The sequence below is a fragment of the Drosophila ficusphila genome, unplaced genomic scaffold (genome assembly GCF_018152265.1).
Source record: "Drosophila ficusphila isolate 14025-0441.05 unplaced genomic scaffold, ASM1815226v1 contig_791, whole genome shotgun sequence".
In the NCBI taxonomy this organism is placed as follows: Eukaryota; Metazoa; Arthropoda; class Insecta; order Diptera; family Drosophilidae; genus Drosophila; species Drosophila ficusphila.
The window spans coordinates 23896534-23924198 of NW_025064737.1; the positions used below are offsets into that span (position 1 = coordinate 23896534).

Genomic DNA, 27665 nt, shown 5'->3' on the forward strand with positions numbered 1-27665 from the left:
TCCGTATTTAAGTAGCTTACAAAATTACTTTTAATAGAGTTCCATTATGTTCATTTCGTAGGTGTGTATGTGTAGGTGTGTGTATCGTATCATATTCGTAGAGTTAAGTGTAAATTATTCATATAAAAGTTGCAAACTTAAAGGGCACATACAAGGTCAATAATCAAGGTGTGTTTTAGTGTTATCGTAAACTAAAGTCAACACTTCATGTGAAAAACAAAATAGTTGTGGCAGAACTATGTATAATATTACGCAACAGCCGATTGAATTGTCGTCGGACATCTCTCTCATTTATAATATCTATAATATTGATAGATCGTTAAGCTCTTACAGAAGCGACTGGCCAATATGGGTGTGATTGTGTTGGTGTGTGGATAAAATTGATAAGGCGACACTTTAAAAAGAAGCGGGGAAATATATTTACAGATATCTAATGATTACAAAATAATATTTAATGAATCGTTCTCTTTGCACTTTTCGTTTTGTGTGGTGTGTGTTGTGTATGCTTGCTAGTCTAGATGAGCTAAGCATAATCGAGGAGCTGAAGGACCTTGAGAGAGTTTTGCAAACTGCTCGACATCAGGCGGCATCGGACAACTTCACCTTATGCCTCTTTTTTAGTTTTAGTTCAAATTGCAGTCACGCTTTAAAGTCTCTCTATATGTGTGTTTGGATATATGCAGATATATATAGTTATTATCCGTATTAAGCTTAGATTTGATTTCTCACATACGTTTTAAATTTAGATCTATTCACTATGCGAAACAAACTTCATTATCTCTTAATGCTTTTTTTTTCGTTTGCATGATATTTGCCTTTTCGTTTTTTATAAAGTTTTAAACTTTTTTTGGACTTGACAATTTTTGTGTGATTTTAAAATTTTTTTTGTATTTTTCTCTAGCTTTTCTTTATAGTCGTAGTTTTGTCGAATTAAAAAGTAACAAGTGCGAAAACTAAAGGTTAAAAATAAATGGTTTTTGACATGATTCTAAATGCTTGGCGGGGTACGAAGTTTTGAGGTTATCGGGGATGAACCAATTCGACTGATCGGATCGATTTTATCTGGGGGCAGTGCAGTGCGACGGGGAAGCTGAGGACCCGATTCCGGGTCGGATTCCTATTCCTACTCCGCTGGCGATAGCGATTGTGCTGGACTGGCTTGTGGTAAATGCTTAAATAACTAAAATTCGCTGGCACTTGAGCCCCGCTTGCCTCAATTGGGTTTAAGGATTACAAGTTCTCGCTGCCTCTTAAACAATTACAGCTTACGTTTGCGCTTAGGTCACACACAAAAATAATAATAATAGTTAGTAATCATATTCATATATACGCGTATTCTGGCTTCAAGTACCTTTATGTATATATATGCATTTATATATATACCTTTGTAATTTACAAAATTTATTTGCATTAAGATCATTTGGTTTTTGTTTGTCGTGTATCAATTTCGTTTGATTTGTTTTCAGTTTTCGTTAGGTAATATTTGCATAGGTTATATCGTTATCGTTATGGTTATGGTTATTATTTTTAATCGTATAGTACAACAGTTCATGGCAAAACGTCAACTATCAACGCTGCTCTAAGTAGGAAAATTTGCCTTGATTTTTGTTTCGCACTAAAAAATAGGGAGAATAATCAACAGAACAAAAATGTATAAGGGCAATCGTTTCGTTATTTTCAAAGATCATGGCTGGTTGGCACTGGTACGAAGCAGACAGACCCCGCTGTGTCTAATTGGCGTGTGTGTGTGTGGGTTTATGGTGTGGGTTTGTGGTGTGGGCTTGAGCATTTCGTAAGCAACCATTTTCAGTTTTTCGTCGAGGGTGTGCGAGAAACAAACAATTAGAATCGTAACTACTAAACCAACGCGCGCGCTTGGCAAATTGCAATAAACAAATTTCAAAAAATTTCACTTAATTATGCTAAACGCTAACGACTTTTCCCACTTTACGTTTGACTCGAATACTACAAAAGAATAATAAGGATGAATAAACAAAAGAGTGCGGGAGCAGTCGGATGCGAGTGCCCCCATGAAACTAAGTCGTAGATAATAACTTAAGCCTAGTTCAAAAAGTGTCTGCATGTCGTGTGAACTACTTCTGCGACGAGGACGAGCCCGCTACCGTTACCGCCGGCGCTGCTGTGGCAGCTGGTGTTGTGGCACTTGCCGCTGCTGCTGCCGCCGATGTGCTGGCTCGTGCCGAGTTTGTCTGTGATCCTGCCGCTGGCTTCGGCTTCTGTTGTTGCTGCTGCCGCTGCTTGTGTGGCGCCAGGCCCGAATTGCTGCCGCCGCGTCGCAGCTCGTGCTGCGACCCCTGGTTGCGGTTGGCCACCTGCGGCTTGTTGCCCAGGGATCCGCTGCGAATGCGCACCGTGCTGCTGCCGAAGGAGCCGGTGCGTCTGCGGTTCTGATTGTATCCACCGCCGTAGCCCTGCTGATGCTGGTGGTGTTGCTGCTGCTGCTGTTGTTGCTGCTGCTGCTGCTGTTGCAGCAACCTGCCCACGTAGTCGCTGCGGTTGGTAATGGTCGTGTTGAGACGACGACCGCCGGCCGTGATAACGGCCGTGCCATCGCTCTCGGACACGCTGCGGTGGCGGTTGAGCTGGCGCCCGGGATTCAGGCTGCCCACGCCCTGCAGCATCTCGTTGATCTCCGGCTCGACCACGCGGAAGTCCTCAATGTTCTTGAAGTTCTTCAGGTACTCGGCCAGCTTGGGCTGCACCTCCAGCTTCTCGCCGTTCTTGTAGTACTTCAGGAAGGCCCAGAACTTCTCGAGGCCGTACAGTTGACCTGACAGAGGAATACAGCGTTAGTATTTGAAATAAAATTTATTCTTATATTGCTTATTGCTTACCTGTCTCGTAGTCGGCAACCGTCTCGTCCTGGAAATCCTGGTACACATTCGGCCGGAACTTTTTCTCAAGGCCGTACGAGAAGAAGCGGAAGAGGCACTCGAGGCCGTAGCGGAACCCGTTGCCGGCATCCTCCAGCGCCAGGGTGCGAAACTCGTTGTACATGCTCTTGTTGAAGTTCTCGCGCAGGAAGAACGACCAGAAGCGGTACAGGGTGTTCATCTCCTGCGACTGGCCGAAGCCCAGGCGCCGGCGCTCCTTGAGGCAGCGCGAGTGGTACTTGTGGTAGGCCTGCTGCGTGAAGTTGTTCTCCTTGAGCAGCGCGTGCGACGGGTGCTGGAACACCGGCAGCGACTGCGGCACCGAGGAGCCGAACGATCCGTACGAGGAGGCGGTGGGCGAGGTGCCCGCCGAGGAGCCCATCGAGGTGGTGCGTGGCCGGTGCTCCACGGTGTCGAGCAACCAGCCGACGTGGGCCTCCACGGGCGGATTGGCGGTGTGGCGCAGCTTGCGCTTCCTGGGCGTGCGGGGATCAATCGAGTGCGAGTTCGGGGCGGCGTAGAAGCGGGCGCGGCGCGACTTCAGGGTGTTGTTCAGCGTGGAGTTGAGCGTGGTGTCGCCCACCAGGGTCTCGTCGAGATCCTGCTCCTCGAACGGCGGCGGCGGTGGAGCCACCTGCTGCACCACCGTCTTGTTGCGCCCGCCGGCCAGCTTCTCGAAGTCCGCCTGGGAAATCACGTTGACAGTCTTGTAGTCGGCGACCACGTTGGTGGTGGTCCACAGGTCCTCCTCGTAGTTGACCAGCCCGTCGTTGATGATGTTCTCCAGGTCCTGGGTGATCTTGGTGCGCGATGTGAAGTCGGCGGTGCGGTCGTAGCCCTCGTGCTTGGGCGCCCGGCCCACTTGGGCCACGATCAGCAGCTTGTTGATGTCGCGGTCGGCAAACTCGTAGTCGGACTCGTCGTCGTCGGAGAAGTTCTCGGTGAAGTTGTTGATGCGTCCGGTTCCGGGGGGTAGGGGGTCCATCAGCTCCTCGTCAAACTGGAAGTCTAGTTCTTCCTTTTCGGCATGGCACTGAGCGGATGGCGGAGCAGCTGTTTTGGATGAGGATTTGGAGTGGGTTTTGGAGTAAGCAGCATTGCCAGACTTAATGTTGTTGTTGCTGTTCGTGGCGGTGGAGTTGGTGGTGGTGGTGGTTTTGGTGCTTGCTTTGGTGGCTGAGGAAGCTTTGTTCGTGGTTACACACACAGTGGCTGATGATGAGGCGTTGGATGGGGCGTTGTTGGACGAGGACGTGGACTTGGACGTGGACACGGACGAGGTGTTGTTGTTCGATTTGACAATTTCGTTATTGTTGTTGTTGAGCGTTTGTGAAAGCGGTGGCTGTTGTTGTTGTTGTGGTGGTGTAGTAGCGTTTTCTTTGATAGCGTTTGTTTTGGAGCGTCTCTTTACCTCTTTCCACATGCCCTCCGGCTCCGCCACCAAAGCAGCTGCTGCCCCAGCTCCCTTGCCAGCGGCCCTCTTGTCCGGAGTGGACGTCGACTTGGGCTTCACGCTCTCCGCCAGTCCACTCAAGTGTCCAGCCAGCTCGGCCGCTCCGCCCTCCACCTGGTGGGTCAGGGCACTGATCGCGTTCACCGAGTTGAGGGCCGCGATGGTCGAGGCCCGCGACTGCTGCTGCTGGTGCTGCTTGTCCTGCAGCATCTTGGGCACCAGGCTCTGCGAGTTGCGCGGCACCGGCGGCGGCGGAATGCTGCTCAACGGCTTCGTGGCCATCGCCGATGTGAGGATGGGCGGCGGCGAACCGGCCTCAGTCTGCTGCACCTCCACGGCCTCCTTGTCCTTGGGATCCTGCTTCTCCTTCTCCTTCTCCGACTGCTCCGGCTCCAGCTGGACGGCCTTGAGCTCGCCCTCCTCGCCTCCGGCACGTCGGTGATGGGCCAAGTGGTCGGTGTCGTCTTGGTGCGCACCTTGTAGCCCTCGAAGAGCTCCAGCTTATCCGATTCCTTGATCGCGTTCACTATCAGGGCCACGTCGGTGGTCAGGGCGAGAACGCGATGGAACGAAGCGATCAGGGTGACTGGGATGTAGCCCTCGGGGTCCATTTTGCGGCGCAAAAAGAAGTCGCCGGTAAGATTCTCGGCGCTGAAATAATATTCACTACGGGGGATCGAGAGGAGAGAAGGCGAGGGTCAACAAAGGGGTTTGTTTAGAATGCAAGGTAGATAATGCCTTTTAGCTTCAGGAGTTTAATTTTAAACTGGTTGACTATACAAACAAATTGAAGAGAATTAATTAAAATGAATGTTTTAAAAAGACAAATAGTTGATCCTTTTTATATTTTCTAACTTATTGCAGTTGAGGAGGAGAGTTTCCCAAACCATAATAGACAAAGTGACTCAGCAAAAGGCATTAGAGAAACAATTCAAATGGGCTACTTACACTTGCTTCTTGATCGCCTCCTTGACGCTGGTCGCGTCCATTTCGATGTAGGCGGCGGGCACGTTGCCGAAGTAGTGGGTGCCCAGGAGCACGTACGACGACTGCGAGGAGTCGGCGCCAGCGGCGTCCGCCGGCAGATAACTGGCATAGTCGCCCGAAGCTAGCAGATGGCGTGGTATGCGATGAGTCGGGCGACCTGGTCCCTGTCGGGAGTATCCGCCCCGGCCTTGCCGCCCGCCGCGGTACGGCGTCCGGAAGCGACGCGACCCGCGCGCTGCTGATCCAGCTCCCGCTGCTGCTGCCCCGGCACCACCCGCTGCTCCAGCCCCAGAGCGCTGCTCATCGAGGGCCGCTGCGGTGCTGCCGCTGCTACGCCAGGAATCCACGCGCTCGGACGCAGCAGTCGCTGGGCGCTGGCCGTACGGATGCCGTGGATGCCGCGACTCGCCTCCAGCTCCCGGCTGGCGGTCGTGGTAGACGCGCGGCGGACGGCGGTGCTCGCCGGAGCCGTCGTCGCTGAGCCGCCGATTTGGCCGGCCGCCGATCGGCTTGGGGCGACTGGACTTAGCCAGATCGATGGGCAGCGGACGCCACTTGTGCTTGGGTAGCTTCTTGGTGAGGGCAGGCCCGGCAGAGGGGCCAGCAGCTCCTGCAGCAGAATGGGCCGCTGGCTCAGCGTCTCGCTGGGCTTTGGCATCATGACTCGTGCTGGCAGCAGGTGCAGTTGTGGCTTCTCTGTTGCTCGGATTGGTGTTGCTGCCGCTGGGATTGGCGCTGCTGTTGGTGCTGCTTGTGGATGCAACTGCGTTAGCCTCTGTGGCAACTTCACTTGGAGTGGTATTGCTGCTGCTGCTGGCGGCTGCTACTGCGGCTGCTGATTTGGCTGGCTGCTGTTTTTTCGTTGGGTTGCGCTTGGGTTCGTTGCTGGTGGCTTTGCCACTGCCAGAAATTCCGCCAATTAGCGTCGGCCAGTCACCAACGTTGCTGAAGTCGCTGGCCTGCAAGGAAATAAGTTGAGTATTAAGAATTGTGTACATACTATAAAAGCAGACAAATCGGACAGTGATGCTTCACAAGATATTATCATGGCCAACTTAAGATGTCTTTGGCTATATTTAGTTAATCGATTTCTCACCTTTTGGTTGACCTTCTTTTTGTCCTTTACCACGACTTTGGCAATCGCATCTGCCTGACTGGCATCAACTGTAAAATAAAACGAAACAAGCAGTTCTGGGGTTAGTATATCGAAGTACAAGAACAGCGTTTTAAAAATAAGAAATCAGGCCATGCCACGCCATATGCGTCGCCAAAATAGGGGTTCTCTCTCGGAGCATCAGGTCAACAGAGAACCCGAGTGGAAAACCAGAGAGCGGGAGGCACGTGAGGAGGAAATGAGAGCAAGTGCGAGAGAGCACTATCACATGGTGGTCAGGTTCTCATCTCGTGTACCAAAACAACGCGTTGGGGGGTAGCAAATATATAGGATTTTACAGAAAAGTACGTATACTTGGAAGGCAATTTATTGCTTAAGCTCAATTTACATGTGTTTTATTGGCTCAAAAATGATGGGGAAAACCAAAAAATCAGGTGACCCTTTATATTTTTCAAGTCCAGTTCTAACACTTACTTTGAGGTCGTTGAACTCAAAGAAAGCTATCCTGAATCCTATTTCCAAAATGAATAACAACACTAGATATCCATTTTAAAAATAGAATGATTTAACTGAGCACTATGCAATAAATAATTGAAAACAACATCCAATAAATTTGTTGACCGAGAGCTATCTATATTTATCGTCAATTCGTATCTTTTTTTTGACTATTTCACTTGAGATTAATTGAGTTTTTGTATGGAAAATTTTCCATCATGCATGGCACTTACCAGTTGTTGTTGTTGTTGCTGCTTCAGTGGTTGTTGCTGCTGCCGATGTTGTTGCTGGTGCCGCTGTTGTTGTTGTAGCTGCTGCTGTGCTAGATGACGTTGCTGTTGTTGTCTGTGTTGTTGTTGCTGCTGCAGCTCCCTGTTGAGGTTGCTGTTGTGTCTTTTTGTTGCTGGCGGTGTTCTGTGCGTTGTTGTTGTTGTTGTGGCTGGCAGTCTGCTTGTTTTGCTGTTGTTGCTGTGCCTTTGGCTGCAAAACACGTTTGTCCAATGGAGAAGTTCCTGCCTTTGGGCTGCCGGATTGTTTAGCCGATATCTAAAACATGAATACAAACAAATGGGAATGTGAGTTCTTCTTCATAAAAGGAAGTGACTCAAAAAATGGGTAAAAATCAATGCAACTTCAGCAACTTCACTCCCTATGCGCAAGTGTCCCTAACCCAGATTTAGTTCACGACAAGGGTGGCTATATGTATATTTTCTAGAGAGCGGCTAATTTCTCGATCTGGCACTGGAAAATTACCTCGTTTTTTGCACAAAAACTTTTGGTTTCTTTGCCTCACTTCACTTTTAATCAGTTCTCACTGCGGGCTTTTCCTTATCTTTGTTTGTTTTGCTTTTCATAGGCACTCTGCTATAACTAGCAATTAGCACAATTGTTGTTGTTGCTGGCGCTATAAACTTTTATTGGGCCTTTGGCTTTATTTAAACAATTGCTTGGTAATTCTGAACAACTGGTGCGTCCGTTCTCTCGAAACGTTGGATGAATTCTGTGCGATACGGACGGTCTTTCGATTCGAATATGCCTCCGCCTCTTTATCGCTCCCTCGCCCTCTCTCTTCCGCTGCTCCTCTCCACCTTTTGCTGTCCACGCGTTGACTACGTGAGCAAAAACGAAGACGGCGATATAGCACAACAACAAAGAAAGAGGCGGAGGCATAAAGCACAAAAACAACAACTGGTTTTAGAGCGCAACATAAAAAAGCGTACAGTGAAGCTTCTAAGACCTTAATTTAAGATTTAGCTTTTCTGGTGAGAGCGTAAACTTATGTTCTATACACATATGTATACATATGTACCTCGGTCACAGAGTATTTTATACTTAAGGTTATACAGAATGAAAATGTCAAAGAAACTATATGAACTTTTTAATATTATTTTTAAGCTCTTAAGATCTTTTAATGAGTAAACACCGTAGACCCTCAATTCAAAACAAAAACAAAACAGAAAACAGCCGATGCGCCGGTTCATGGATGCGTGAGAGAGAAAGAGAGGGAGTGCCGAAGAGCGAGAGTTTTGCCGGCGAGAGAAACAGCGCAGGGCACCCTGTACATTCGTATCTGTATCTTGGGTTTGGGCAGCGGGTACAGGTTTTCGCTCAGTGTGCGTACGTGCGTTTATTTTATCGTTTTGTTTTTGTACGCATTTTCTATTAATGTTGTTTTGGTCCACTTCGGAAGTTCACACACCCACAAATCTCACCTATCAATCGAACAACAGGTGTACGCATATCTCAAATTAAACAAAAACTTGCCGATTATAAACATAAACATTTGCCTTCTCGCTCACACATAAGGTACATGTAACGGATCATAAAAAAGAGGCTCAACAAAACAACATGTGATTTTCGGCACGTAGGCCATTTCCAAAGAGAGGAAAAATGGAGAAACGGAGAGAAGAGGAGTGGTGGAAAAACTTCAAAACAAAGAGATGATTGAAGGAAGAGTAAATAGAAAACAAAACAAAATGTTTCAAAGTAAAAAAAAAAAAATTGTAAATATAACATTAAAAGGTTTGCGAGGATAATATTTTTATAAACTTCAGACCTTATCACTCCATACATCATATTACTAAGCTGATATGATTTACCTATGTTCAAATTAAATCTTATCATGTTTGATATAATCAACCGAAGGGCAAGGTAATTTTTTGAGTTGATAAACAACAGGCGTTGTTTACTCTTATTTAAATCCTTTATCAAACTTTTTTCTTTAGTGCACCTTATTGTGTCAGCTCTATGCTGAAAACATTTAAACGCTTTCCATGCGATCGAACACGTATACATTTACTCTCAAGGATAAATGCATAATGTGTGCGAATAAGCAACAATTGCAATCAATAAGTTATTTTGAAAAAAGTTACATGAAAATAGAAGATGACCATGACTCTACACAATTGCAAGGACTTAATGAGTCATGTTGTGCAAACTCGAGGCTTCACTCCAAATTATAGGAAACAAACAAAGAAGGACACTTTTCCCATGAGTCACTCAGTAAATGTTAAGGCTTGTAATTTTCCATTGAACGTACGTACAATTAATACTTTACTACAAACATTCGATTAGCGAGCGGCACTTGAAAAGCACATGTTTTGAATTCTATATTTAAACGGCATGTTTCTTATCACTTTTGGACATTTCGAACCCCCACATAATTGCTGACGTACATAGACACCCAAGTGTCGTTAAATTTTGAGTACTATAATTCCTATAGGTATGGTTTTCAAACAAAGATTATAGACGAGATGGATGGTTCAAGGTCATTGATAGTAAAAACACGGATTCATGAGAACAGTGATTCATAAGGAACACTGAAAGGTTAATTCTACTATACACACTTGACTTTTTAAACACAACAAACTTGAACTTGCCTATAAATAAAGCTTTTGGTATTCAAAGTCCTTTCAGTTTTTTTGTGATTTTGGCGCACTTAGAAAGTATATTCCTGGGAACTCTGTAAATGCACCACGTCAGGCGATCGCTAAAAGACAACTGAGTCGCTTGCAATGCAAAGTGACTATTTTAAATGGCATTAGAATCAGACTAGCACGATAGCAACAACTGAAATCGTATAAAAATACGACAAAGAGAAGTAAAAATACAGGCAAACAATGGCCGAGAGCCGGGTAAACGTGCAAAAAGACCCACATTCAGCAATTCTGGAATTCTCGCGTTCTCTAAGTCAACAGTCAAATCGCTCGTAATCAGTTTTGAGGTTATAGTGCAGGCGGGGTCCGGGTAGTATTACCCCTTTTTGAGGTTGCCAGTCGGCCGACGGGTCTTTCTGCGTCTTAGAAATTGAAAAATACGAGGAGAATGCAAAAACCAGTCAATAATGCCGGCCGCAAAAAAAAAGTTATGTAAAAAACTTGTAAAGCAAAAACAATTCAAAAGTAAAACGTGCTCACCCATTTGAGTGGGCAAAAAAAGATAGAGATACGCGACCGACAAAAAAAATGTATACATATAATATATGGAGAACAAGTAGCCACAATCAGCTAAGCTTGCATGAATAATAATAAGTACAATAAGACAAAAAATATAATTGGCAATGCTGAATTCGAGATTGTTGACTAGAAGATAACCCAATAATCAGATTTAAATTCGAATTATAAATCCCTAGTTATTTACATTTAGTCACAACGCATATTACTGTGCTGTCATCGAAATTCGGTAAAAATTTCAGATAAAAGAACGTTTTAAGAACATTAGCATACCCTTTTTGCACCCAACTATTGATGGGTAGAAAAAAGGCCGCCCAGCTTTAAACGCAAACAAGTTAATGGCTATTATTCATTTTACTTTTCTATTTATAGTTTTATTAGTGATTAAATTGAGCGATTAGAGCGGACAATTGCTTTGGGGGAGGGGTATCGAGAGGTCCACAGTCAGGTTATTCGGATCCGTGGCGACGAACTCCAACGACACTCTTCGCACAAATACGAATAATGTATTCGGTTGTGGGGGGTGTGTGCGAAAAGTTGTTTACGTTCAACAGAGTCGAGCAACTTTATTAAATGCGTAGCAGGCTTAGGAACATAACTCTTATCGAGGCCCCAAGAGAGAGGTAAAAAAGCCAAGAACAAATACGCTCGAGGGGTATTGAATAAATTCCACATTCGGCATTTATTTGTGAAAGTAAAACAGATGGCGTCTTGAGGGTTTTCTGTAATTTTTGTATAAATATTTGAGGTAGTCTCATTCTATCACCTCATGGTTTTATAATAAGTCTCATTCGTCACGTCCCAGTATCGCTAGAATATATATAGTAAGCCCCATTACTCCTATCAGCAGTTTCTATAACTGAATGGAGCTTATATAAAATCTATTCGAAAACAGTTTGCACTGCGACCTTCGCTGTACTTTCACATTGATTCTAATGACCTGAGAAAACTTGGCGATTGTTGCGCAAATACGTTTTGTCGCTTTTTAACTGCAAAAAATTACAAAAAATATCCACAAGCAAACAATCGATAAGAAAATAAGGTAGCGGTTCTCTGTTGTCAAGATAATAAATTAAATGCATGTTATATGGGGTACTACGCAGTTTTTCTGGACTCAACGAAATAATGGTTTGTTTTCCATCCATCTGTTAAATCACATGGGTTATCCAATAGATTTTGAAGTGTATCTTATCTAAAGTGAAACTTTCGAGATATTCTGTAATCTGCTTTGATTTCAGTGGTTAAATAATAGGAAAAGTACTCTACAAGTGATGCAACTCTCCTAAGAATTCACCTTTATTACTCCAGCGATTTTTATCTGTTAAAATGTTGTAATAGTATTAGACGAAAAAATGGAATAAACGGATTAGTTGTGACAACTTCGTAAAAACATTTATTTTTAAAAAGTTTGTATATGCTTAATAAGTATTTCTGTAAATATTTTTCTGTTTTCCCCTTGACAACAAGGGAAAATCTTGAAAGATCTTATGCACAAAGAAATAGGAAGTCGCCAGTATTTTTCTGGCAGAGAAAGGAAAAAGAAGAATTCGATATGAAAGGCAAATATTATATGCCTGCACATGTCAAACAGAGCTCATTGATAATAATATGAAAGGTGATTGCGACAAGGAGATTATTGGAGAATAAATCCGATTATAATTTGGGATTTTCCAAAAACAATGTAAAACTACTTAATAAAAATCTGATACCCAAATGCATATGAATCTATCTTATAAAGAGTGGGAGTTTGTTCGCCTCTCGTATCTTGGAAATTATCATGTCGCTTTTGTGTGAAATATGAGTAACACCGCAAATTGATATTTTTCAAAAGCGAAAAAAAAATTAACCCACAACGAAACGTCAACGTAATTGAGACAAATTAATGTTATTAATCTCCGGTTGCAAACGAATGATAAAAATAGAACGCTGTATTACAATGACTTTTGTCTCTTGGATCAACAACTACAATGCAAGTATTAGAGATAATTGAGATATAATTGGGTTAGATTAATAGCAGTGCAGGTTAAGGTTTTAAACTATTTTACTAAATAAAATTGTTAAAGTCATAAGAAAATTTATAATATCTTTTAACTAAACAATATCTTAAATATATATTTAATAAAACAAATAGTGTAAGTATCTAAAAATTAGTATATTCTTCACATATAGTGATTGTGTATGTAAAAAAAATTCCTGCCTAAATTGTTCCTAGCCTTGTTTTTTCTGCTAACCCATTAACTTTAATTAAGTTGTTAAGGTGATTGCATATTTACTTTCGTTTTCATGTTTGTTATTGTTTTGTTCCACTCAAAAAGATGAGAGAGCGAGAGAGAGAGAGAGAGCTTGAGTGCAAGTTCTTATCACTCTGCTTGCGAATCGGGCGTCCGCTACGTAACGTAAAGCAACGTAACGTTATTAGGAGAGAGCGAGATAATGCTACAGAGGGTGCTTTCCACTCGTGCCGCTAAAATATCAACAAGTATATCAAGTTTTAACTTCCACGTCGGCGGCACACGCTTTTCAGCCTTCCAGCTGTATGTGTATTATTTTAATATAGTTATTTATTCCGCTTAATCGCCTCGCAACAGCACCGCACTGCTGTTTTTCACCACGTGGTGAGTTCGATAACACGTGCCGTTTCAGCTGTTTACGTTTATACTTCAAATTTTTTATTCCCGATCTTTGGAGCCCACTTGTTAATGGGAACGCGCTGGAAAATAGTGGGAGTCTACTTTATTTTCCATCCGCGAAGTCTTCCAAGGCACACGTCAACGGCAACTGGCGTGGAAAACAAATTTGAATGGAACGGCCGCCCTGCAGTTCTGCCGCTGCGCAGCTACAGAAACGCCGACGTCGACGGTGCAGTCATGAGATAAAAAACAAGAATCGAAGCTTACCAATTTAAGGGCAAATTTAGTTTTTAGCCCTCTAATCAAGCTTAAAACACTTGTTAGCTCTTAGGTTAGTGGGTTTAAAAAAAAATATTTATATAAAAACATTTATAACATTGCATGTCGAAAACAAATCTCGATTTTAATTTAATTAGTTTAATTGTTGCATTATAATTGTAAGCAATTAAATAAAATTATAAAAACAAAAAACTTCCTGTTACTTAACCTAGACTTTACATAAATGTGATTACAAAAATCATTTTAAAAACAGGTGACAAACAATTAGTTATAAACCGCAGTTTATTTCCTTTGTTTTGATGGAAGTTTCAAGTAAATAATATATGTATGTATACATTATATTTTGTACAGGGTATCTTCAATTTCAAGCTAGTTCAGTTAAGAACCTCCCAATTAATGCGATTTGCATATGAAAGAATGTCAAAAGTGAACGAGATGTTTGCATATCCATTTAAAGTGGCACAAAACGCTTTCGAAAGCAAGCGAATTTAAAACTCCTCGCTTGACAACAAGTTAAGTTAGACGTGTAAAATGTTGGCTTTTAGCTTTTCCACAGGAAGAAAATTAGCCACACCTTTTTGTTGTGTGTTTGTGTTTTTCCCTTTTCATTCGTTCTCTGTTGACTTCGCTGTCTCTTTTGCGCCCGCTTTCGCTTTGTTTGTGGGCTGGGAAGAGGGAGGGAGAAGGCGGAGGGGCGTTGGATAGATAAACGACAAGCGGCTGACCTTGACATTTATTTTTAGTTGAGAAATATTTAACTTTTTCTCTCGTTTGTTGCGACACCCAAAACAGATGTGCCATTATAGATATAGAAAAAACAATTGAGAATACAGAACAGAAATACACACGGGCTAGACTAAAAAAACATATTGAATTAGACAAAACCTTTTCTATTCATCTGAGCTTTTGTTTAAGGGTAAGCGGATGTGCCTTAACATTAATAAATTAAATTAAATACTTTAATATCAATGAATAAAATGATCATACAAGTTTGGAAAACATTTGTATGAGTAAAGAACTCAGTTTCACACCTCGGAGGTATTACAGTAATTGAGCTAAACCAAAAATGTTTTTTTACTTGTCTGCCAAAAAAAAAACCTATTGCTTCTCGAGGCAAAATACAAAAAACAACCACAGAAATGCCGGCAATTTTCGCCAGCATTGCATAATAAAAAACAGCCGAATAAATAAAAATAAATGCAATTAAACGTTTGTTTCTCTCACTTCTCGCGTTTCGTTTTGTTTTGATGACAAACTGCTTCGTCCGTTTCTTGCCAGATATTATGCAATGGAAAAGGCCTGCCCGTGTATCTGTATCTATGAGGTGCAATTTTGTAATCGTCAGCGAGTATTGGTTTTAGCATAACGATCATAACGACGATACTGGCAGGAAAAACCACAACAAAAAAGCGGAAAACGTGTTTCCACTGCGCCTCGTGTTTGTTGTCCCCCTTCTTCGACTCTTGTTTATCAGTCGCCCTGCTTTGCTCCCTATCTTCGTCTCCGCCATTCTACGCGCATTTGTTTACCAACAATAAAAACACACTCACATCAAAAATAGTGGTCACACACACATGGACATGTAGTTCCATCATTTTTAAGACGCAATTTGGACAAACACAAAATGAAACCGAAATTCGAGTAACAACAAAAAAACGTGCACATCTCTTGGGGATCCCTAAAAACATCTTATCACTTCTACAGTGAATACCCGCTTATTATAGGCTGTGTTTCAGTTCAAATTGATTATGCTAAATACCATATTAAACTGTAGGCCAGTCGCAATTGTTCAAAATTGTAGAACCTATTACTTCATCACATTTCTACGCTTAAATTATTGATGAAGCGATAAAATCATTAGACCTCAAGGTTCTTTCACATTTCATTATAAATTTCTAAACGCAAAAATAAAGCCGTTTGTTGCATATTTCAGTGCTAATGCAAATTTAAGTGTCTGTAGCTTGTTTTTTTTATTTATCCTACCAATAAAATCAATATTCCCATTTAAGAGAACAGTTCCCTAGCCAATGTCGCATTTCGAAAGTTATGCATAATCAATAAGAAGTAAATTAATTAATTACTCACCTTCCACGCGTTGACCTTGGGCGGTGGTGCGGCAATGAATCGCTTGGGTGGCGGAGCTGCTCCAGCCGAACCCTTCTCCCCTCCCGCCTGCTGGTCTCCGTCGCCGGACTTGGCCTCGTTGCCGCTGCTGCCTGCTCCCTCGATGCTGGCACTCGGCGAGGTGTCCTTTCGCTCCTTGTGTACTTTCGGTCCTCCGGAAGCGGCAGGAACTCCAGGATTGGCTCCTCCAGCAGCTCCAGCTACGGATTTGCGGGGACTGCCGCCGCGCGGAGCTCGTGGCCTCACGGACTGCTTGCGATCGGGGTCTGAGGATCCGGGAGCCCGTCTGCCAGCCTGCTGGGGTTTCTGACCATCGCCACGGCCTCCGGTCGGCTGCTGATCGCGCGGCTTCTCCTTGCGCGCCTTTTTGCGATCGCGTCGATGGTGGGAGAGCACGGGCACAAAGTCGTTGTTGTCGTCCAGTTCCGATGAGTTCTCGGCGGTGTTGTCTCCCCCGGAGGCGGCGGCACGCTTCTCCCCCGTCTGGGCCAGGCTAACACTGCTGGCCAGCGGGGTTTCCACGGCGGCTGCCTCGGCGGCGGCGGTCTCCTCGCTCCACGACTTGAAGCTCTTCAGGTTCGGCTGGTTCTCTTTGTTGTCCACGGTGGCGTTGCTGCTGGTGCTGCCGGTCTTCTTGGTCTCCAGGTTCTGCACAACATTGGCGTACGAAGTGGTGGAAGCGGCGGCGGCAACCACAGGGGCAGCTGCTCCCGCGGTCGATGGCGTCTCCTCCTTGCTGGACATGCTCCTCGGTTGTGGCTGCTACTCCTCCCGGTGATTCGGTTGCGGTTTCCTCTCCAGAGTGGGCAGCAGATACGCTGCTCCTGCTCCGGCTGCGTCAGCGGCTGATCCTCGTTGTCGGGTCGGGGAAACTCTTGGCTGCTTCCTTGCCTGCTCAACGGGATGCGGTGGCTCGAGAGATCGGCTTCCAAGCTGCAAAAGGTTGGCAACAGAGAAGTCTGGTTAGCTGTTTCGTCACAGTCGAACTTTAGAAACTTCAATTACCATAAAGGTAATGGAATTTGTGTAATCAAGAGGTCTAACCCAAGTTGGCATTGAAATTTATATAGTTTTAAAAATCAACTTAAAAGTGGTGAATATTTTCTAATAAATATGTTGACCCCACAGCAAGTACAATATAACTTTAGGCTTTAGTGAAAATATTTTGTTTGTCATTACTTTTAAATAATAGCAGATGCATGTTACCTTTATGATGAAAATCAATAGAAATTTACTGGCAATAAAAAGATACTTATATATATTTCAACAAAACTTATTTTTCGCATCGATGGAATTCTTTTCAATTTCTTATAGGCTGACTTCACTGTATTTAGTAGGGTTTTCCTATGCGATTGCGAGTTTAGCGAACTCGAGGTGTTTTGTTGCTCAATTATTGCAGCGATTAAATTCAAGTTCACCCATCTCGAAATATTATTTATTTACTTAATGCAACTATTGCAATGCACACACACACACTCTACCTACACCGCACTTTGAACTGATGAATTCCTTCAATGGGGATTACTATTTTCTGGGACTGCAGAAAAAGCCTCCCGAGGAGTGCGGCGACTTTCTAGGAACTGGCCATCGGAAAACGCCTCTCAACTAGCGGCCTTTAATTTTCCGCGATTTTCCGCTCGACGAATTGGATTTGGTGGCACCAATTTGCACGACTATACTATATAGAAGCGGAGAAAATCCGTATCGAGGCACGACCAATCGGGAATTGAGAGGTATTATATTATTATGCAGCAGCCACACAGTAGTGTTCACAAGAAGAAGAAGAAGTGAGGTTAGATTTTCGCCCCACACAAGAGGAAGAGGAAGAGCGAAAAGAACAAGAAGAAGAGGCAACACAACGCTAAGCGACCAGGGCTGGCGAAACAGAGCTGCCCACTTGCCAGGTAAAACCAACGTTGCCGCCTTACGTTTCTACGTTAAGGTTTTTTGACAGGAAATTGACCAGAACGACACAAATATAATTAACAACAGTAATAGCGCCGTTGTCTTTGTTGCTAAAAAGCATAAAAACAAGAATCACTTTTGTTTTTTCCTATCCAAAGATTATGCAATAACAAATGCACTCGCTTTACGACCTGCATTGATGTTAGTGCCGCCCTGGTTTGATTAAAAAACAGCTGATTTGGGCCTGCACTCGCCTCGAATTTCAAAAGATGCACGCGGTCACACACACTTCCAAAGATTTAACTTAAATACGCACCAGAAAATGAAACGAAACCCAGAATTTACGCACAAATTCTGCTCTCTTTCTCTATCTCACTTCTTGCTCGTATGTTCACTACGCACTTTCCGCTACGCGTGTCGTGTGTGTCTGCGTGCGTGTGTTGTTATTGTTGCTTTGCTTTTGCGGGTTTCCTCGCACATACACTTTCGCACTGCTCGTTGCCTCTCGCTCGCACTCACTCACGCGCTGCTGGGCAGAACGTTACGAATATTATTTACGCGATTTTTAGCAATTCCGCACACACTCGACTTGTTGTTGGTCGCGCTGATCTTTTACCGTTCACTGGAGTTGTCGATTAACCGAAATTAATCAATTAATTGGAGCATTATACCGCCGAAAAGAAAATTAAAATCTCGGTTACCAGACATGTGGTTCTACGGGTCCAAAAGAAAAAGAGCAGGGTTGTTGTTCAATTCCATTGCGTTGTGTTGCGATATATATCAGTTGCAGGGATGGTTACCATTTCTAGGGATGGGGCAAAAATGCGGGAATTTCATTTTTGTTTTCAAAATCAGTTTTGAAAATGTATCTGGACAAATGTTCTCTAACGGCCATCGCATTTGGTTTTTGTTTTGATGACCCGCACAAAGATAAAAATATGAGCTGAAAACTGTAATTCAGGTGATGTATCGATAGCATTAGAGCAGAGTCCCAGGTATTACATTTATTTTTAAGATAATTTTACTTTTAAGTTGTTGATTCTTTTAAAAATTTGTATTTTTTGGATTAAAAATTGTTTATATATAAATATGAACTGTAATAAGCATTACAACGTGTTCAACGTAACGCTGGGCCTTTCTTACGTGTTACAGCAATAACGTGGCGTATCTTTTGAGTCTTTTTTTAAAATAACTGACTTTTCATCTTATTAAATTATATATTCCTTTAAAAATTTGTATTTTTTGGATAAAAAATTGTTTATTTTAAAACAGTTGAAAATAGGAATTGTAATAAGCATTACGTGTTCAACGTAACGCTGGGGCTTTCTTACGTGTTACAGAAATAACGTGACGTATATTTTGAGTCACTTTTTAAAATAACCGACTTTTCGTCTTATGGCTCAAAGAATTCTAGTTTCCAGATAAATTTGTAACCCCACAACCTGTTTAGGTTTGTGATAAAAAAAAAAAACATTTTTATGAAAATCTGGAAATATTTATATTTCAATTGCACATTCACAAAAAATATAGTTTCACAACACAAAAAGGTCAGTAAGGGCTACAAAATGCAGGGGGTTAACAGATCCGGCTTTAGCCGGACGGGCACAGCGGGTTAATCAAAAAGTTCGGCTTTGAATCCGTGAAAATACCAAAAGAATATCAACTTAGGTCCTAGGGTTTGTTTTTTTCAGGCAGATACTAAAATGGAATTATTGATGCCGGCAATGCCGTTGATTTTGCCGTCTACTCCACGGTCACCGACTTGGCCAGGTTCCTGGGGCAGTCGACATCGCATCCCCGCAAAACGGCAATGTGGTAGGAGAGCAGCTGCAGCGGAATAACCGTCAGCACTCCTTGAAGGCAGTCCACCGTCCTGGGGATCTGCAGCGACCGAGTGGAAAAGGACATTGTTTCATTGTCGCCTTCCTCGCAAATCAGGATGGGTCTGCCCTTCCGCGAAGTCACCTGCTGCAGGGCATTCATGCACTTGGTGTACACAGGATCCCGCAGGACGATCATCAGCACCGGCATCTCGTCGTCCACGAGCGCCAGAGGTCCGTGTTTCAGTTCGCCAGCCAGGATTCCTTCGCTGTGCATGTACGTAAGCTCCTTGACTTTCTGCAAGGCAAAGGAATTGGTAAATAGATATTAAATTCAACACAAAAAATGTCCCCCTTTGTTGGCCTCTATTAAAATCGCATTATTTAAATTATATATAAGAGACACCGGGTTGAAGTGCACTGATCAATAAATTAAACTGTCATAAAAAAGTTAATTGAATTGTTGACGCCGGTTATTTTCCACACATCTTTAAGAACAAATGGCTCTTTAAACGGTAATCAAATATGATCATGTAGATGAATCACGACGCAAATGTACTATTGTTTATAAGATAGGAGAAACTAATTCGAAAAAGTTACCGATAAGAAACTTCGTGCGAAAAAAGATTTCTTTAGCCATACACAATAACAACTTCCGGTGAGATAAGTCGCAATAATTCCATTTAGAAATCCAATCTTACCAGTGCTCCCTCCAAACAGGTGGCGAAGTTGAAGCCCCTGCCCATGATGAGCAGCGATTTGTGCTGGTACAACTCCTTGGCGAGCTCCTGCACCTGCGAGTTCAGCTTTAAGACGGTTCTGATGTGCTCATCCAACTGGGACAGTCCGTCGATGATCTCCAGCCGCCGCTGCTGTAGGGACAAGCGATCCTCCGACATGACCAGAGCAAACATAACCAGAGAAATGAACTGAGAGGTGTACGCCTTGGTGGAGGCCACTCCAATCTCGGGCCCCGCGTTGATGTGCACTCCGCAGTGCGACTCCCGGCAGATACTGCTGCCCACCGTGTTGGTCACGCCCACGATGAGGGCTCCCCTTTGCTTGCAGTACCGCAGAGCCATTAGAGTGTCGGCTGTCTCCCCGGATTGGGAGATAAAGAAGCACACATCGTCGCGGAAAATAGGAGTATTTCTGTCCAGGAAATCAGAGGCCAGTTCCACCATTACGGGCAGTTCCGTGAGTTCCTCCAGGAGCTGCCTGGTGGCCACTGCGCTGTGATAGGATGTTCCGCAGGCAATCAGCATCAGACGGCGACAGCGCTTGATCTCGGGAATGTACTCCTTGATTCCTCCGAGAACAACGGTCTGCGTATCGAACCGCATCCTTCCTCGCATCGTGTTCACCACGGATTCCGGCTGCTCGAAGATCTCCTTCAGCATGAAGTAGTCGTAGTTGCCCTTCATGATCTGCTGGATCTCCATTTTCAGCGTGATGATCTCCCTGGCATGCGGATCATCCGAGGATTTGTTCAGGCGATGAATGCTGAGGGTGCCATCACTCTTTACGGCGGCCACGTCGTCGTCTTCAAGATATATCACCCTGTTGGTGTGCTCTATAACTGCAGAGGCATCCGAGGCGAAGAAGTACTCCACTTCCTTGCGCTCCAGCGGCTGGAACTCCGCACTGCAGTCGCCGGAGGGCAACAATTGAAAGGCCTGCTGGGCAGGTTGGCCATGTGGCCGATGGGCCTTGGCGTACAGGATGGGAATGTGGTCCGTGGCCAGCTTGGTTTTGGCCTTAATGCCAACCAGCAAAGGCGAACCTCGTCGGGAGGCCACACACTCGCCGGGAAAGTGCTTCGACTTGAAAGCGATAGCAAAGGCGCCCTCCAGCTGCTGAATTGCCTGCTCCACGAGCTCGCCAAAGGTGTAGCCAGGATGCTGCTGCCACAGGTGGTGCACCAGCTTGGCTATCACCTCCGTATCCGTGTCCGATTCGAAGACGTATCCCCTCTTCTCCAGCAGAGTCTTCACATCCTTGTAGTTCGTGATGATGCCGTTGTGGACCACAACGAAGCTGTTCTCCTGATCGGATCGCTGCGGATGAGAGTTGACCTCGGAGGGCACTCCGTGGGTGGCCCACCTAGTGTGGGCGATTCCTATGTGGGTGTCGATGGGCAGGGAGTAGTCCCCGCCCAAGCAAACCTCTGCAACCGCATCCTCTAGGACCTTCACCTTCCCGGTTCTTTTCACCAGGAGTATCGACTGTGCTTCCCCGGAATTCAGCGCATCAATCGCTATTCCCGTGGAGTCGTAGCCGCGGTACTCCAGTCTTTTCAGGCCCTGCAGCAGGAGATCCAAGACTTCCTGCCGTGATTTCGGAGTCAAGTAATTTAAGTAAGCGAAAATCCCACACATTCTGAAATTTTGTTCGTTCTCTGGTGAATTTCCACGTCGCAAGTGAACTTTCCGGTCAGCTGAGGCTGATTTTTCGCTTCTGTCGCGGCTGCAATGCGATTGTCGTGTTTTTATCGCAACAGCTCACTGGAAACTTTTTGTTTTTCTCTGATAAAACAAATTATTTGCTTTTGCCCAAAAGAACACGTCTTGTCTTGCTCTCCCACTCGCACTCACACATGCGCCGATTGCGCGCTCACACACCCACACACACGTGCGGGACGCACCATGTAAACATTGAACTTGGTGTGACCGTATGAGAGTGAGGGCTGGAAAACTTTGAAGCTGAACTGTGATTTAAAGTTATCTTTTGACTACATGGGTTTATTTGCATTTTATTTTAGACATCGACAAACTATGCTTGCTTACAAAACTGAGTTTTGTGTTTTTTTAATTTAAATTTTTTAATAACTTATAATAATAATACTTTTTAATATTACATAAAATTGGGGGGAAGCACTACAATGCACTCTTGAAACATTCTAAGTTTGAATTAAAACAACAATCGAAAAAAAGCCCGAACCTTGTATTTAGTATTCATATCTGAAGTATTTTTAAATGCTTTTTAACAGAAATATAAAATAAGAGTATTAATTATGTGAGTAATAGTTTTTAAAAGTTTTGAAATTATTAAAATATATTTATCATGCATCGATGTTGCGAATACAACCATCGATAAGAATTGCTGTTTCAATCGGCCCATGTTCCACCTTTAGTTTTCGAAAAAGTAGGAAACTCTGCCATTGTGCAACGCGAAAACGGGAGTAAATACATTTTATAACTGCATTTAGTGGCAAAAAGCGGCGAAAATAATGACGGTAAACAAGCGCGACGCGAGTACAACGCGACCGCGGTGTTTCTTCGACATTTCGCTGGGCGGATTGGGCGTGGGGCGCATTGTTTTTGAGCTCTACGGCGATGTGGCGCCGAAAACGGTGGAGAACTTCCGGGCACTGTGCACGGGCGAAAAGGGACTGGGATTGACCACCGGCAAGAAGCTCCACTACAAGGGGGTCATTTTCCACCGGGTGGTCAAGGACTTCATGGTCCAGGCGGGCGACTTTTCCGCAGGAAACGGAACCGGCGGCGAGTCGATTTACGGCGGCACTTTCGAGGGTGAGTTTGGGGGTCTCGGGGCAATACTGTACATACAATGCATACATATATACGGTTGTTTGTGGTCAGAGAAAAATCAATACAGTGGGCCTTCGAATAGGTGAAATCAAAGCAAAATATAAAGTAAAATGTGGCTAGCGAAAGTTTAATTGCTACGAATCCTTCTCAAAATGAAATACAATATGAATTTCAGTTATTCTACCGACAAATTATTTCATTATATGTACCTAAATTAAATCTGTGGTAGAGTGAACACTGTTCGTTCCCCCTTTTGAACTTCGTACAATGTCTGGCAAACTAAATATACATATCAATTTTGAAAACCTACCGCTATCATCCACTTAATTTAATCGAGGAAAACAGAATAGTTTTGGCACAACATAGATATACATTATTTAATTAAATACAAAAGATTCTCATTTAAATGTACAATTTTATTTATATGTTTCCATCAAAAATAGATGAGAATTAGATAGGATACATTTAGGTCAAATATGCAAATAACTTGGGGTATTCAAAAATGCACAATGTATGTGTACACTAGAAATTTAAAATGTAACTTGTAGGGTATCTTTTTTACTGGCATGTTTGTACAATAAATAATAGATTCTTAGTTCGGGTTTAGACCTTTAACTTTGTAACCATAATATTGGTACTAGCTATCGATTTTAATAAAATAATGCTTATTATTCTTATTTCAGATGAATGCTTCGAAAAGAAGCACGATCGCCCGTTCCTATTGTCAATGGCCAACCGGGGAAAGAACACCAATGGCTCGCAGTTTTTTATGTAAGTGCTCTGATATAGGACCCTAATTAGCGGAGTCCCGAATAACCCCGCCGTAAACTTAGTTTCAGTTCTGTTTCAGGCACCGATTGTATTCAGCTAAACTCTCTTCGCCTCTTTTTAATCTTTATATTTAAACCTCTGTTGTTGTTCATTAATCTATTGCCATTTAGCCCTAGCCAGTAGAGCGTACTTGCGTCCCACTGACCAGCGGACAGATCCCCCTGTCCACCACCGGCTGATGCACCACTACCATCCGCCGTTCCAAATGCATTCGGTCTGTGGGTCCAGAAACCAAGCGAAAGCGGAGGCTTGGTTCTCGCTCTTTTTTGGTCCTTGGTCCACGGTATTCGCGTGTCTCTCTCTGCCCCTCGGCTCCTCCTGGATCTTTGCCGGGACCTGGACCTGGCCGTCTCACTGGATCCGCCGATGATCGCTCGATCCATCCGTGTTGGCCATGGCCAGCTGCAGCGGCTCTCGTGGTTGGTGGCTTGCCAATATCCTGTGTGCCACCTGCTCTACACCTTGATACCCCTTAAACTCTGTTGCACATGACATTGTCTCCACCAACCACCGACCACCTCCACAACAACAACAGAAACAACAACAACATGAGCAACTACTGAACCAACAACATCGATTTCAACTACAACTGCCTACAGCAGCCCAACAACCAGTTAGCCAAAGTGTAAAGAATTTTTTCTCTTCTTCTGTTTCTCATTGTAGTACAACACAGCCTGCGCCACATTTGGACAAGTAAGTTCTCTTTTATTTTAAGCCAGAAATAAATAGTTAACAATATATATTCCTTGTTGCAGTATCCATGTTGTATTCGGTCAAGTTATTTCCGGCCAGGAACTGGTGCGACAATTGGAGGATCTGCCCATTGATCGGAACTCCCGCCCGCTGCAGGATGCCGCCATCGCCAACTGTGGCGAACTCGTCAGACAGACAAAGGGTATAAATACTCTATATTTTCAATAGCATCTCCTATATATTTGTATTTACTACTCAGCCAAAAAAGAGAAGAAGCGCAAGAGGCGATCCACGGCAACGGATGAGTCAAACAGCGAGGAAAGTGAGGAGGAGGTGAAGGCCGAGCGCAAGGACAAAAAGAAGAAGCGCAACCGCAAGGAGACCAAGTCGAGCGATAGCGAAGAGTATGTTCCAATGGGGAATTACAAATACAAGTCTTGATATCTGTAAATAACTTATGACTCGTACTTCGTATAGCAATGACACAGCGCGTGGCAATGGAAGGCACGAACAGAATCCACCGGAAGATGACGAGGAGCGCGAGGAGGGCGAACTCCATCCGCTAGTCACAATCACTAAGATAGATCCTAACGAGATACCAGAGGTAACTACTGATATTACTTGAAGAGACATTAAATAATTGCTTTGATTCTTATCCAGGTATCGAACAAATTCCTAATGCGCGGTGAGAGATCCAGGTCTCGGGATCGCGAGGATCGTGGCGGTCGAGATCGCGATCGAGGCAGAGATCAGGACCGAGACCGCAATCGCAACAACTTTGGTTGGTCCAAGAAACAGGCACCGCCAACATCGCGTAGCGGACGCAATGTCAAAGGTCGTGGAGTGTTTGTAAGTTTGTAATACTCAAGCATTAAACAATAATTAAAATGAGGCACCTTTTCCAGCGTTTTCGTACTCCGTCGCGCAGTCGATCGCGAAGCACGACTCCTCCGCACTGGAAACACGCCCAGAAACGCACCATCAAGCTGTCCGATCTGGAGCGCCTCGAGGAGGAGAACAAGCTGCGCGAGGAGGAGGTGAAGCGGCGTGAACACGAGCGAAAGCGCCGCCACGAGGAGGCCTCCAAGAATCCCAAGCAGTCGTTCTTCGAGCTCTCCCATGCCAGCACCTATGGCGGCAAGGTGACGCCGGAAAAGTCATCTCCAGAACATAAATCAAAGCCCAAGGAGACATCAGAACGCGGCAAGCCCAAGGATAAGGAGAAGGAGAAGCCCAGCGAGAAGGAAAAGTCGAAGGAAGTGACTCCCTTCAAGCGTCGCAAGTCGATGGATATGAACGCCTTGGATTACGAGCAGCAAACAGAATCCGAAGCAGAGTCAGAGGACGCGGAGCGGGAGCAGTTGAAGGGGAAACCAACGAGCAAGCAGGATACCAAGGTGGAGCCATCGACCAGCAAGGATCGCAATTCGAAGCGTGAGGATCGAAAGCCTGAGGAGAAACCCAAGGCCAAGCGCAGCCGCTCCCGAAGTCCTCGCCGCCAGTCCCCTCCTCGTCGCCAGCAGCGATCGCCCGCCAGGCGCCCTGGCCAGAATCCCAACCAGAATCAGAATCAAAATCAGAATAACCGCGGCAATCGCCGCAATCCGTTTGCCGACAGAGATCGACGCCGTCGTTCGCGCTCACAGGAAAATCGCAATCGATTCCCCATGTCGCCGGTCAGGGGAAGGAACTCTCCCAGCGGAGATCGCCGCCGTCAGCAGCGTTCTCGTAGCCAGGGACGCAGGCAGGATTCGCCCAGCCAAAGACGGCAGGAGTCGCAGAACAAGAAGCGACAGGACTCCCCGATCCGCAAGCGCCGTGATTCGCCAGAAAGAAAGCGGGAGGCTTCTCCGAACAAAAAACGAGACAATTCTCCGGGAAGGAAGCCTGAGGAATCCCCTCGCAGGGATCGCAAGGATTCGGCAAACAAAAAGCGAGAGGAATCGCCGGGCAAAAAACGAGAGGACTCTGCCAACAGAAAGCCAAAGGATTCCGACAGAAAGCGGGAGGACTCTCTTAGCAAAAGACAAGATTCGCCGGGCAGAAAGCGGCAGGAGTCAGCGGACAAAAAGCGGCAGGACTCTCCAGTGAAAAAACAGGATTCGCCTGGCAAAAAGCAACAGGAATCCACAGACAAAAAGCAGCAGGATTCCTCAGTCAAAAGACACGATTCACCAGGACGGAGGCGCAAGGATTCGCCTGACAGAAAGCGCAAGGATTCCCCAGATAGGAGGCGCAAGGATTCGCCGGCCAGGAGACGCCAAGATTCCTCCGGCAGAAGGCGACAGGATTCGGCGGGCAGGAGGCGCCGCGAATCCCCAGGAAACAGACGCAGCCGCGGTCGTCGGCACAGCTCCTCGCGCAGTCGCAGTGCCTCGAACAGTCGCTCCCGTCGCCGCCGCTCGCGCAGTCCGCTGCCGAAGCTCACATCTGCACTGCCCATGGACGAGGACCGCGAGAAGTCGGCCAGGGAGAAGATGCAGAAGCGCGTGGAGGCCGCGCTGCTGATGAAGGAGCACATGCGCAAGGAGATCGCCAAGGAGGAGGAGCGCCGCCTGGAGAAGCAGCGCCAGGACGACATGGAGAAGGAGCGCACCACCCGCGAGCTCAACGAGCTGGAGCGCCTCAAGGCGGAGACCCTCCGGAAGCTGGAGGACGAGGAGGGAGCGGCTTCCGCTCCGGCGGATGCCGACAAAGCAGCCGCCGCGGGTAGCGAGGCCAAACCAGATGCCACCGCCAGTCGGAGCAAGCGCGAGTCCAGCGAGGATCGACATCGCGACAAGAAGCGCAAGCACAAGAAGTCCAAGAAGTCCTCGGCGCGCTCCGAGTCCGAGTAACCAAACAAACTAATCGTAGACAGTAGTTGAACCACAAACAGCGGCAAACCAAGTTTTTGTTCCTCCAACTTCAGACTTTTACACGAAATAGCAATTGTAAAAAAACGCCCGACCCAAGTTTTTGTATGAGTCCGTTCAATAAAGGAAACTTCACTGTAAAGTTGCATTTCTTATTTATTTATTTGTCGAAGTTAAAGGGAGTTTAAAAACTTCTACTCTTAAAAATATTAAATTAGAACTCAATAAAAATATTTGTTATACGTTTTATAACAATGACAAAATTAGTAAGGACCCAAACCAATTGCCTCAGCACTGGTTAAAGTGCTACCCATAAAACCAATGGTGTGTTTGCACACTTGGCACCACTATTAACTTGAGATAACAGATGGCGCCATCTCTATCCACAAGATACAATTAAACATTTTAACGTTCTGAAAAATAATTTCCAACATTGTTTCCCGAATCATCTATATTTTTTTAAAATTCTGAGATAGATTTATCAAAACCTTAAACAGTAATTGAGTTTCCTGGGTTGACAACTAAACTCTTCCTTAAACACACTTTTTAACCGAAAAGTCCTTGTGTTTGCCTAACACTCCC

At 44.9% G+C, this 27665-nt stretch overlaps 3 protein-coding genes across 3 annotated transcripts; 1 reads left to right on the top strand and 2 right to left on the bottom strand.

Annotated features, from left to right (window-relative positions):
- Positions 1-395: 395 nt before the first annotated feature.
- LOC108102293 (la-related protein 1) lies at positions 396-17217 on the bottom strand. The gene is given in 8 exon segments (XM_017207051.2): positions 396-2791; positions 2856-4772; positions 4775-5013; positions 5296-6293; positions 6431-6498; positions 7177-7489; positions 15390-16361; positions 16914-17217. Coding segments are annotated over 7 exon segments (5016 nt in total). The 5' UTR covers positions 16173-16361; positions 16914-17217; the 3' UTR covers positions 396-2093.
- A 1589-nt stretch (positions 17218-18806) lies between these two features.
- LOC108102301 (glutamine--fructose-6-phosphate aminotransferase [isomerizing] 2) lies at positions 18807-21781 on the bottom strand. The gene is made up of 2 exons (XM_017207063.2): positions 19855-21781; positions 18807-19451 (listed from the first exon to the last, which is right to left on the bottom strand). The coding sequence occupies exons 1-2, from the start codon at positions 21529-21531 to the stop codon at positions 19077-19079; spliced, it is 2052 nt and encodes a 683-aa protein (XP_017062552.1). The 5' UTR covers positions 21532-21781; the 3' UTR covers positions 18807-19076.
- Positions 21782-22287: 506 nt separating this feature from the next.
- Positions 22288-27225, top strand: LOC108102299 (peptidyl-prolyl cis-trans isomerase G). Its single transcript, XM_017207061.1, has 8 exons — positions 22288-22686; positions 23388-23475; positions 24199-24228; positions 24291-24430; positions 24488-24632; positions 24706-24832; positions 24889-25077; positions 25134-27225. The coding sequence occupies exons 1-8, from the start codon at positions 22383-22385 to the stop codon at positions 27063-27065; spliced, it is 2955 nt and encodes a 984-aa protein (XP_017062550.1). The 5' UTR covers positions 22288-22382; the 3' UTR covers positions 27066-27225.
- The last annotated feature ends 440 nt before the right edge of the window (positions 27226-27665 follow it).